Source organism: Ambystoma mexicanum, chromosome 1q (genome assembly GCF_040938575.1).
Source record: "Ambystoma mexicanum isolate Mex_15411 chromosome 1q, UKY_AmexF1_1, whole genome shotgun sequence".
Lineage (NCBI taxonomy): Eukaryota > Metazoa > Chordata > Amphibia > Caudata > Ambystomatidae > Ambystoma > Ambystoma mexicanum.
In genome coordinates this window covers 1,529,778,845-1,529,791,904 of record NC_090922.1, presented here as the reverse complement: position 1 = coordinate 1,529,791,904, position 13,060 = coordinate 1,529,778,845, and the positions used below count along the sequence as shown (strand labels likewise).

At 50.4% G+C, this 13,060-nt stretch overlaps 1 protein-coding gene across 2 annotated transcripts in view; it reads left to right on the top strand.

The window, feature by feature from the left end:
• Window positions 1–12,821, top strand: part of CFAP144 (cilia and flagella associated protein 144) — an 88,644-nt gene extending 75,823 nt beyond the window's left edge. For both annotated transcript variants that reach the window (XM_069642454.1, XM_069642455.1), the window contains exons 3-4: window positions 8,495–8,598; window positions 12,549–12,821. In XM_069642454.1, coding sequence (XP_069498555.1) covers window positions 8,495–8,598; window positions 12,549–12,662 — 218 coding nt within the window. In that variant the 3' untranslated portion in view covers window positions 12,663–12,821. The remainder of the gene's footprint in view (window positions 1–8,494; window positions 8,599–12,548) is intronic.
• Window positions 12,822–13,060: the final 239 nt, after the last annotated feature.

Below are 13,060 nucleotides of genomic sequence, written 5' to 3'. Positions count from 1 at the left end.
GCCAAAGTCCCCACCCTCAGCCCCTCTCACTCACCGATGCTGAGTGTGGTGATACCCCTTTAAGGGTACCAGCACGTGGCAGAGTGACGTTGGACTCTGCCGCGTGCCCCAGAATAAAAAGGGTGTTTCTGGCTGTCGAAGAGCGACCGGGGAGCCCGAACCAAATACACCAGCGTCTGCCTGGGTCTGTGGGTGGGAGGGGGCTCACAGGGATTCCGAATGCTGCCGCACACCAGTAACAGTGGCGACGAGGTCCGTTTCATCACCGGGCCACAGCGGTGACTAGGCAGTGAATTTCTTTTTCTCATTTGGGCTGATTTTCACTGTGCTACATGCCGCTGAGAGGGGACGGACGATGTGGTTTGGCTGCCATTTTGGATAATAGGCCCGGGATGGTAGCAGCTCTGTTATAGAATGCCTGTGCGCCATCCAGCCTCAATTTGTGGAAATTCCTGCACCGGGCAGCTGATGCTGCATGCGCTGCACTTTGGAACTCATTTTGGTGCTTTTGAAGTTCGCTTCTCATTGAGGTGAGGAGCTAGGGGAGACCTGCAGGTTTTCTTTGTTTGCTCCCCTGGGTCCAACCAGCTCAATTTTTGGAGCACTGCGGTGACTGATTTGTTCCTTGGCAATTCCATCTGCCCTGCCTGAACTCTTTGGACTGAGGTACATGTCTGGTGTTCCCCTATTTTCTTCATTTTGGACATTTTGGGGGTACACTGAGCAGGGCTTTACTCTGCTATTCTGCTTGGGAGTGGATGGTGTCCAACAACATCTAGAGAGTGGTCCATCATTACAGCAAGGACATTGTGGGAAGACGGTCTGGGTAAGTTGTGGCCCCATTTTTAAACAGGGTGGGTTGCCTGTGCGCTCACCCCCATGAGTGATCCCAACAACCAAGCAGCACCTGCGGTGGTGCTTCCACCTCTAGTGCCCCAGCAACCGCCTCATATGAGATCACCTGGCACGTTACAGCCAATGCCTGAGTTTGATATCTCAGACACCCCTTCCAGCCTGGGGCCCCGCTGGAAAATGTGGATTGATTGGCTGGATATGTACTTTAGAGCCACCATGGAAACCAATGATGACAGCAAATTGGCAACGCTGCTATATTCTGCCAGGCCCGCAGTATATGAAGTATTTCAATCTCTTCAAACTGCTGACAACTCGTATGATGTGGCGAAGGCCACTTTACACAATTATTTCCTGCCATTGGCAAATGTTGACTACGAATGTTTTGTTATGCAGTCTACTCGCCAAAAGGATGACGAGATTCTGTTCACTATTTATGGTTGTCTACGCCGGCTAGCTGTATCCTGCACCTCGGTCAATACTGACACTTTGATCCGGGACCAGCTAATCCAGGGGTGTGCGTCAGGCAAGCTACGCAGACAGGTTCTGCGGGAGCCCGGCATTGCTTTACCTCGCATCCTTGAGTTGGGTCGGTGCCAGGAAATATCTGAAGTTAGAGCATCCCGGATGGAGGCAGGGGTGCGCCCCAGCAAGGCAGAAGAGGTCTGTGCCGTAGGCTGTGGCACAGGTAGCAGGGGTGCCAGGAGGCCAGGTGGCAACCAACGTGACAGGGGCAACAGGTTGGGGGACTCGTGTTTGAAATGTGGGTACGACTTGCCACACCCAGCAGAGTGCCCAGCGGGGGTGAAAGCGTGTGGCCGCTTTGGGTTGTCGGACCACTATGCCCGCATGTGCAGGGCTCCACTTCTGCTGGTAGTTCTACGTGGTGCAGTCAGAGCTGGATTCTTTCACCAGCCACACCCGCCCAATGTTGCCCAAGTGGATCATGGGGAAGAGGGAGCCTCGCTGGAAGATGAGGAGGAGGAGGAGGAGGAAGAGGAGAACGTCTTCTTTGTATCCAGTGTGGGTGTCCTGCACCCCAAGAACAGGCGCCAACCAAGATGCCTAGTAAGGGTGAATGAATTATCGTTTCCCATACTAGTGGACACCAGGAATGTCAGACGAGAGAACATTATGACGCCATGGATTGTCCTTCAAAGCTGGTGTCCCCGAAAGCACACATATTCGCATTTGGGGGGCATAACCAATTCCACTGGATGAGGCCTTCGTAGCTGATGTGGGACATGGGGACTCCTTGATCAGAGCACAACTGTAAGCAGCAACACCCTGCTTAGCTCTGCTGCTGCTGAGGCACTGGGCTTCATCAGCTTCGCATACTCGGTGTATGTGGAAGACATCCAAATGCTGCTCGACAAGTACTCCCGCCTGTTTGAGGGGATTGGGCAGATGGCAGGTGACCCCGTAAGACTACATATAGACGAGTCAATCCAACTGATTGCTCTGAAACATCGACAGATGCCATTCCGCTTGCAAGACTTGGTCGACCAAGAACTGGACAATCTCGTCAGGCTTGATATCATTGCAAAGGTGGAGGGTCCGACCCGATGGGTATTCCCAATTGTCATTGCGAGAAAGCCGAAGCAGCCTGACTCGGTCAGAATATGTGTTGACATGCGGCTCCCCAACAAAGTGATCAAGAGGGAACGACACTTGATGCCTACCATTGATGACACATTACGGAGCTACAGGGTGCCCGTTACTTTTCAAAGCTGGACTTAAGGGCTGGATACCACCAGATGGTGTTGCACCCGAATCACGGTACATCACCACATTCACCACCCATCGTGGTTTGTACCGATACAAGAGGCTGAGCTTCAGGGTGTCGTCTGCAGCCGAGGTATTCCAGAACATCATCCGTGGAGCCCTCACTGACCTGGATGGTGTACTCAGTATAAGTGATGACATTTTAGTGTTTGCCAAGTCTGAGGCAGAACATCTGAACAAGCTGGCAAAGACCTTTGAGCGCTCCAGTCACTGGGCTTAACTCTACCCCGAGACAAATGTGAGTTCCTCAAGACCACAATCAAATTCTTTGACTTCATGTTTAAGGAAGGGGGTTTGTCACCTGACCCCAGAAAGGGGAAGGACATAATGGAGGCACGTCCACCTAAGAACGTCTCAGAGGTGCAGATTTTTCTCGGGATGGTCACCTTCCGTTGCCGGTTCATCAAGAACCTGGCGTCTTGGTCGGAGCCACTGCTAGTCCTCACAAAAAATGATGTCACCTGGCAGTGGGGGCCGCTGGAGCAGGCTGCATTCGAGGACATAAAAGGTGCCCTGACTGCAGAGGATACCATGGCCTTTTTCGATCCTGCCCTCAATCGGAGATAGTGGTGGACGCCAGCCCATTTGGTCTGGGTGCTGTACTCACACAGGTTGATGCGAATTTGGGTGTCCGTCCAGTTGCATACGCCAGTAAAGCCCTGTCGGAAACTGAACAAAGATATTCCCATATTGAGTCTGAGGCCATGGCGGCCCTATGGGGCTGTTGACACTTCAAGCTGTATGTGCTGGGGAGACCGGTGACCGTGGTCACAGTCCACAAGCCTCTGTTGCCCATCCTGGCAGGCTCCTCCTCCAAGCCACCAGCGAGGATTGAGCGATGGATGCTGGCATTACTAGAATATGGGGTCTTCCTCGTGTACCGGACCTGGGAGCAACAATGCAGCGGATTATCTCTCTAGACATCCGAGAGGGGAGCCTGATGGTCCGCTCAACATCTGTGCGGAGGAGGCAGACGCGCATGTTCAGCTGATGGTGGAAGTGGCGACCCCCAACTCAGTGCCGGTTAGGCGAACTGGAACGGGCTGCAGCAGAAGATGAATGCTTCCTCATCCTAAGGACGGCCATTCAGCAGGGTTCGTGGAGGGCTGTACTGGACACTCTCGCCTTGAGAACTCAGGAGGCTAAAGCCACGCTGGAACAGCTATGGAGGGTGAGGGACGAATTGACGTTCTCCGAGACTGGCCTTTTACTTAGGGGTGACCAGATTGTGGTCCCGCAAGGGAAGATACAGCAGGTCATCGAACTCGCCCATCATGGACACCAGGGCTCTCCCAAAACAAAAGGCCCATCTGTGCCAGAAGGTCTGTTTTCCAGAGCTGGAGAGGCGAGTGGAAGAGTTTGTTGCGGCATGCGTGTTTTGTCAGGCGGCGTCACCAGCACAAAAGGAGCCCACCATAGAGATAATGCCTCGAAGCACCAGACCATGGGAAGTGGTCCATGCTGACTTTGGTTCTACAATCCGGGACGCACACTTCTTAGTCATCATGGGTGAGTGGTCTAGGTACCCAGAGGTGGAGTTTGTTGAGTCAGTGGCATTCGAGAATGTGGTTGTGGCCGTCAAAAAGATCTTTACCACTCATGGGCTGCCCAGGGTACTGTGCTCAGACAACGGAGCACCCTTTCAAGGTGAGAGCTTTGCCAGATTGATGGAAGACTATGGCACCGATGAAGACACCGAAAAGTTGCTGTGGCCCTGGGCCAATGGTGAGGCAGCGGGTGATGAGGACCCTCAACAAAGTATTCTGCATTGTCTAGGGACAAGGTCAGTGTTTGCAAAGGGCCCTGTATACATTTCTGTGGACGTACTGAGCCACCCCTCACACATCTACTGGGGTGGCGCCAGCAGAGGTGCTGTTCAGGCGATGTCCAAGAGGACTGTTACCAGAAACGGGGAGCGTGAGCCCGCCGTGATTGACAATCAGCAGGTGGAAAGGGAAAGGAGGCAACAAACTGAACAGGAGAACCTTCGGAGGGGACTCAGGCCTCAGCAGTTTGCCCCCGTTGATGAGGTGTTGGTAAGGAACCAGCACCCACAGGGAAAATTGTCCCTAACGTATGAGCCGGGGCCGATGGACGTGGTGGCAGTGAAGGGATCAATGGTGACTGCTTCGGATGGAACCTCGTCCGTCACTCGCAATGCCAGCTTCTTCAAGAGACTGGGTGAGCCCAGGGCTGAAGCGGCGTAGAGCAGGGATATGATGGTGGTTCCAGATGAGGGCGGGGTGTGGTTCCTCCACCCAGCGCGCCAGCTCGCGAGAGCTCCAGTGAGGGAGTCCCGATCTGGAAGGTCGGCAGCAGGTACCCCCTGAGGACAGGGCGAGGAAAACCTGCTCATCTCACTGACTATGTGCTGGAATCCTGAACTGGGGGCAACGTCCAGGGAACCGACAGTTGATGCTGGGATCCAGGGTGGGTGTTATTAAAGGGGGTTTGTGGGTTTTGGGTTTGCAGTATGTTAGATGTTTTAGTAAGTAGTGACCCTTTGTTCATTGTTGTTGTTATGAACAAGGAGTGTCGTGCTGCCCCTTTAAGGGTACCAGCACGGGGCAGAGTGACGTTTCAGAGCCCGAACCGAACACACCAGAGTCTGCCTTTGTCGTTTGGTGGAAGGGGGCTCACAGGGATTCCGAATGCTGCCGCAGACCTGTAACACTGGGCACAGGAATAGTCTTCGTCAAAAGGTGAAGGCTCCATAGGCCAGCTCCGTTCGGAGTTGCCATGCTTGACCTCCGGAAGACCGGAACCTCAACCAGGCCCCCTGTCCAGCAGAAGAGCCTGGAAGCAAGACAGAAAGCACAAGCCGGACGAACCCAATAGCATAGCAAGGAGTGCGTGGGGATGGGTACATCTAAGGTGCCCCTCCAAGTCAAGCAAGGAGAGGGGCGACGCAGCAGCAGGCAGCTGTTATATTAGTGCCGGTCGATAGCTATGTGTATTTACTCTGATAGCTCACTGGCTTGGCATGTGCCTTTCCAGTTCATGGCCGCTGCTGTTATTGTTGCTCAGAGCTAATGTCCTAAAGGTCTATGTTCTTGCCCTCTCTATAAGAGACTCTCTGGAGCGCCGGTGAGACTGCTAGAGGAGCTGTGTAGGAAGGAGCGCTATAGCGATTCCAGCATTAAAATATCAATCCCTTTGGGTTCAGCGTGCCTCAGTTCTTACAGAAAGCCCAGCCACCCACCCAGTGCTGACCGAAAAAAACAGGCAATTTGTGGTGGACTGGGAGTGCGATACTCTCAGGGGAGAGGTGCGGCATATATGTTATCATAAAAAGATGGAATGGATTCCTGAGACGGAGGAGTGGACCTCACAAGGAAGCACTGGGATGAGGAAGAGGGACGTGGAGGTAATGGAGCATGGCCGAGCAAGTAGGAAGGCTCCAACCGCAGGCTTCTTTTGAGGCGTTTTTCCCTGAGGCAGCAGGGTGACCCTCTCTGTAACAGCCCGCCGTCCAAGGCAAGGGCTCGAGCGAAGCATTAGGGGTGAATGGTTGTGCTAGCTGGGTACGGTGTAGCGGACGCTTCAAGGAATGTCCTCAATTTGAGGTTATAATCCTAAAGAACCGATTGATGGTCCCACAATCCAGCCCAATGGAACTACCCTATTTAGGGATTAGGATGACCAGACAGGATCAGGAGTTGTATTCTGCTCCTGCCGTTGCGTGGCCCGCAACAGTATTCACTGGCCAGCTCGTAGAAGATACCTTGGCTGTTAGAATGGGGCCAGATGAAGCAGGGTGTCTGCACATTTCTGACAAACAAATGACGGTGGAAAAAATGCTGCATTTGACCAAAACATGGGCAGAGTTAGCCACTCAATTATCTGTAAAACGGTGTCCAGTGATGTTAACGAATTGGGAATAACGAAATACATTTGAAACGAACCCTAAATACCGACAAATACCGAATTGTTTGTAAAAGATATGTATGGGCGTTGGGTAAAGGATTAACATGGGTAGGGAGGGGGTTGGGATGGGGTTATAAACGGAGGGAAACGGGGGGTTGGGGGAGGATCCCTCAAATTAAAATGTTTTCGTTATTTCATTTTTGTTAAAATCGCATTGCTCCTGTAAGAACACTAAAGACCGATGTGCCCTACCTACCTTTCATACTGGAATGCATGCGGGCGAACCAAATAAGGCTACTAATGGCCAAACCTCGTTTCTGGCATCCCAGAAATGAGTTTGCTCGTTTCCACGTTGGACTCATTCTGTGCTCTTGACGCTGGCGTTTCTCCCTGCGAAAAGGACATACAGATTCCTCAATGCAAATCATTCTATGTTGGCCTCTTATAAATAATGAGGCATTAGGCACCCAATTCACAGGTAAACCGAGGGGTAACGGCCCCAGTTACCAGCCCGAGCGCCATGTCATTCAGTGTTCAACTTGCAATAAATGTGCACTGCCCGGCCTGCTGCTACTGAGCAGTGGCACACGTTGCCTACCAGCTCTGTGTGATTACCTTCTGTGAAGTTAGGTCATTGAATTTGGTGTTAAGTTACCGTTCAGAATTATACATTTTTAACATTTGAACATCTTTCCATATTGTGCTGTTTGATGGGTTGTGTATTTTAGAATGCTTCAATGGTGCCAACAATGTATGTTATGTATTTTCCCGTGATGTCATTGTTATGGGAATTATTCGTTTTTGAAACTTCAAAAATCCTACATCTTTTTGGTCACAGAATGTTGGCAAGTATGCGTCACTAGCACCGAAAAAGGATTTTCCTTTGTTGAACGGGTCGCTGCACGCGCCCTGTTCAAAGAAGGAAAATCCTTTACAAAGATGGCCGCCATGGGATGCTGAGAGGAAGGAGCGGCTCCAGCGACAAGGACCGCTGCAGCCAAAATCAGTTAAATGGGGCAGGGGGGTTAAAAAAAATAGACGGGACGGGGGTGGGGGGAAGATGGCAGCGGTGGGAGCCGGCCGTCAGGCGGTTTGGAACACGGGCTTGTGCCGGCGGTTCTAGCCATGTGATTGGCTGGCTCACCCCACCCGGGTGCTAAAGGGTATTTGAGCCGCAGCTGAAGCGTTTTGGAATCATGCACTTGTTCAGGATTGCTGCGGTGGGTGGAAATCGAACCTGTGGCTTGGGACACTTAGACATGAAAGATGGTTACGTTGAATCCTAAACTCCGCCTGGGTGTTTGAGAGCATGTACCTGTCACACGTGACTCACTTTGCAATATAGGGCGATATTGCCAATGGAGACACCGGCGCAGGAGTGGGTCCACATGGAGAGATTATGCCAGGGCGGCCACCGCAGGCAAGACCTTTAATCACTGCCCGCCCTCAGTGCATGCTGTTACCCCCCGATTACTGCACACGCAATAGGCCCAGCGCCACGATACCCTTGGGTCATAGTCACGCTTTACAAATTCGGAGAATACATAAATAAGTAGCAAACAGCTGATGCAGGCCTTTACTTTCTGGCCATAGTGTGATGAAACCACACATGTGTTTAGATTCTGCTGGAGTTGGAGATCTCTGCGAGGGCAATGTCTATAGTAAACTCATGAGGGTTTAGGCAAAAGTTAGCTTTTAAGATGTGTATTGAGAAAACCTAATGCCCTTCTGTTCATTTGGAGTGAGATTGTAATTCCGGAAAAATGTGATGGTAAAACGAATGCACTTTTTTGTTATTATTGTGTCAAGTATAAGCAACATTTTATTGCAGAATATATCCTCCAAGCGTCTTCTGTCGTTACCCATTTTGCGGTCTTTATCAAGAACGTACAGTCTACAGCCAATGGCGGTCTCTTTTCCTAAGAGAGCTGCCACTCTCTGCTTTACTGAGCTTCTTTGACTGTCACATCTGATGTGTCTTCACTCACAGATAGCTTCCTGAACGCCATACACCACGCTGCCCTGGACCCCACCAAGAAATACACCGAGCCACAGACCACCAGCCAGGAAGTCGGATGGTACTCCGCTCCACTGGTGAGTACGGAAGCCGAGTGGCCCCATCCAAGCCATCGCTGGCGGTGGCAGCCCCAGTCATTCTGTGTGATCTCATCTCTTGCAAGTGTGTTGGGGTTTCCTACGTATCTTCTGGGTCCCTTGCCTCTTTCTCCCCCGAATACTCTCCTGCTTGCAAATTCGCACAGATAACCGGGGGCGAGTGCTTACCTCACTGTGTTACCTGACCGGCTACTAGGATAGAGTAGAGTAGAGTCTAAGTAGGATTGTAATGCACTACGCCACGAGTAAAGAAAACTGTGCCCTTCTCACCCTCAGTATGGTGGATGGTGACTTTCTCACACCAATGAATAAAGTGCCCTTGACACCCTCGGTAAGGCGGATGGTGCCTTTCTCATGCCCAGGAATAAAGTGCCATTCTTACTCTCATTTCAGTGGATGGTGTCTTTCTCACGCCCAGTAATAAAGTAACTACCTAGATCCAGCTCCTAGGCCCTCCACCTTGGTTCTTGAAACACCTGTTGGGTCAGCTCCACAATTAACTGATAACCTCAATGACCTTTCTTCCAGGGAGTCTGGGGTGCAGTCTGGGGCACTTAGGGATGGCCTCTGGTCTCTGTCCTGCTCCCCCTTGCGGTGCTGTTGGGTTCCTTGGGACTGTGTTTCTGTTCTCTCTGGCCTCTGGTCTCTGGCCTGCTCCCCCTTGTGGAGCTGTTGGCTTCCTTGGGACTGTGTTTCTGTTCTCTCTGGCCTCTGGTCTCTGGCATGCTCCCCTTGTCGTGCTGTTGGCTTACTTGGGGCTGTTTCCGTTCTCTCTGGCCTCTGGCCTGCTCCCCCTTGTGGTGCTGTTGGCTTCCTTTGGACTGTGTTTCTGTTCTCTCTGGCCTCTGGTCTCTGGCTTGCTCCCCTTGTGGTGCTTTTGGCTTCCTTGGGGCTGTGTTTCTTTTCTCTCTGGCCTGCTCCCCCTTCTGGTGCTGTCGGCTTCCTTGGGACTATGATTCTGTTCTCTCTGGCCAGGGGTGCTCGGGTCTGCTCCTATCTGCCCATGGCCTTGTATCTCCACGCTTTGCTCTCTCATCTGGATTTTAAACTCCCAATGTCAGGCTGCAGCTCTGTTCTCTTTCTTCTTCTCCCACCGCGTTAGGTCTTTCTTTTGCTGTTTGGTACGTGAAGCTCCCCAGGATACAGTGTCCCCAGGGATGTATGTTCCTTTTGCATAGTCTGTAAGAAGCCAGTTAAGCCATCTAGCCCATTTCATTCTCTGATTTTGGAGGCCACTAGATGGAATGTAACACAGGTATTGGCAAAGCCTATAGCATCCCTACATGGAATGGCCGCTCCTCATAGCTGCGTATAGCAACGAGGGAGCAGGCATTCAGTGTACGGTAGAGATTTAGGGCCCTATTACGAGTTTGCCGGTAAATCGACAGTAAGTCCACCATCTTGCTGCCAGAATCATTTACTGTTACCGCCACTCGGTCCCATGGCATTACCACGAGATTACCAGCGGTGGTACGAGGGTGTAAATCCGCTATTTTGGAGTGCACGGACATATTTGTCGGGTTTGCCATGAGCGGTAAATCTGAAAATCATTGGAGGTAATGTGGGGGCTTTACGACCAGCACTTTGCTGGAGGTAAACGCTCCACTTTACCTCGGAAATCAGCAGTACGTTAAAAGTGGTGGCAATTCCATTACTGCTAAAAGAATTAGCCGCAACACAAATACTAAAGCTCTGAACCCGTAATAAGGTTCTGTGTTGTACGTTTCAGAGTTTGGCGATGACACCAGGCACGGCCTTAGGCTTGGGGGGGCTCTGCAGCTTCCACTCTGCAGAGCCTGAAAATGCAGACAAGGCAACCCCGAGGTGTTCTTATCCAAGAACGGACAGTGTTGGCTGCTGAATTTTTTCAATTAAATATGTTTAAAAAATATGCATTAGCAAGCGAGCGTAGCGAGGGAGCCCAAACCAACCAAAGCACGTTCGGGGGAGTTCTCCCCCTAAGAAAATCTAAACATAAAGGTGTATTTTTCAGCGGACTTTCTGTGAAAAAATGGATAAAAAGCCACACAGTTAGTAATTGGTTTTGTAGGGTAACTCATGGAAAAAATAAATAGATGCAAGTCACCAACAGTGAATAGGAGCATTTTCCAACACATTCTCACGAGGCCTTTGCCCAAAATATATTCCCGTATAAAAACATGTTTTCATGCTGGCCTATATTATTGCTGGCTGCAACCTATATAGGTCAGTATTCCCATAGACGAACATAATCATGTTTGATTTGCCCGTAATCCCAGTAATAATGCCATAATAAAACATGCTGGCTCTGGCAATATATGCCATTATTCTGAAATAAGAACATTCTGCTGTTGGCTTTGCCAGTAAAATAAATGCCATGCTATAGTAAGAAGGATGTCCAGACTGGCTACACCAATGTAGGCAGGTACGGGCACTTAAAAATACTCATCATATTGGCTTAAACCTCAATGCCAGTAAAAAAATGCAAGGCCACAGTAAGAAACTATGTCTAGACTGGCTGCCTCTGCACAACTGGATATCCCCAAATCATAGGCCCCCTCCTCAGTGCAGCACTCAGGCATTCATTTCATTCACCCTTTCATCCACTTGCCACCCATAGAACATACACTCTCTCACTCACATGGGCACTCAAGCAACACACGCCTTAATTCATATACATCCTTATAGACACATTCCCACGCATGCACCCAACATTTGTATTTGTATTTTATTAGGTTTTATATAGCGCTTTACAGCAAAGTGCTTTACATAAGGACAATAAGAATACATAACAAGCATTAACAACATGTGAGTCAAGTATCAGAAAACAGTATATAGAACAATTTACATGAACAATATGGCATTATATGAGTGGTATTGGACCATGGTGGGAGAAGTAGTAAAGATATAGGATGCGATGTAGGACTGTCGTGAAAGTGGCAGCACAGGCGTTAGGATGGTAATTGGAGGAGGTAGGATTTGAGAGAAGTGCGGAAGGAGGAATAGGAGGAGATGGATAGGGATAGGGAGAGGGAGACGGTTCGAGTGGTACGGGGCCAGGAGTTGAAAAGATCGGGAGCGGGATGCGGCACAGGGCAAAGGAGGGGGAGTGAGAAGGAAGAGATCAGCAGAGCGAAGTGGGCGAGGGGGGAGTATAGAAAGTGAGGAGAGAGGCAAGGTAAGGTGGGGCAAGACCATAGAGGGATGTAAAGACGAGGCAGAGGAAGTTGAATTTGAGATTTTGATCATACCTGCAGCCCCGGCACAGATTGCAGATGACTGCCTCATGCAACAGAGGCCCTCCTTTTAAAAAAAAAAATTCAAAATGTATAAACTTTAACACAGTTGAAACAATCGCAATGAAAATAAAAAAATAAAAAACGTCATATTAAAGAGGAAGAAGAGAAGAACAATAAAGAAAACACATTGAAAGGAGACTATAGGCCAGATAAGCACACCGAAGCAGCGCTCGTACCAAAGCCGTCTCTAAAACTGCTCCAAATGTCTTAAAACCACGTCTTTCTCTGTTGATAACTCAGAAAACCCTCTCACTGTTTGAAGGGGGGGAGGGGCGCCTCTCTGGAGCCACTCAGATTTGCTAGGCAATCCTGGATTTACTTTCATTCATCTTAAAATGTATTTTAAAGCAAATAAAGTGTTTTGAGTTTAGAACACACCAGGGCCAGGGTGCCAGCCATGCCTCCACATGGCTTCCTCTCCTCCTGCTTACTGAGGGCAAAGAGTGGGGAGGAACTCTCGCCACCTCATGGTGCGCCTGCTGGCCACCCCACGGACCTCTCAGTAGACTGGAGAGGGGTTTGGTGGATGGCTGCCCAGCAAACTGAGGGCCGGTTCCCTCTCACTGCTGCGCTAGGAGCAGCGGCTACTCACTCCCTGAGTGTGTGTGTGTGTCATTCTGAAGAACTCTTTGTATCTCCTCCTCTCTCCAGATAAACCGGAATGTGAATGACCGCAGACTGAACTTCCACCGACTGAAGACTGAGATCACGGAGTACATGGAGGCGGCCTGGTGCCAGAAGGAACAGTCTGTGAACCTGCAGTGACATCTCACCCCCAGAGAGACATGCCACCCCCAGAGAGGGCATCCTGGAGCTGGGCGGGGCTGCACACCAGGGAGGCGGCTCATGTAGGAATAGCAACTTACATGAAAGGAACTTTGTCACTCTATGTTTTTGTACCTTGACATTAAAGAACTAAATCTCTGTGCCATGGAAATCATTCAAACATTTTCGGACCTGATGATCAGACACCCATGTCTGGGTGAGTCCCACATATGGCCCATGTTAGTTAAAGCTCCCCCGCCCCCATGTTAGGGTGAATGCTAATTATGGATAAACTCTCTGCGTGGAAGTAGGATTGACAGATATTGTTTATACCCTCCCCCGTTTAGGTGAGAGTCCCAGGTGTGCTGCCAGTCTAGAATTATGCTCCTTGGCATGTC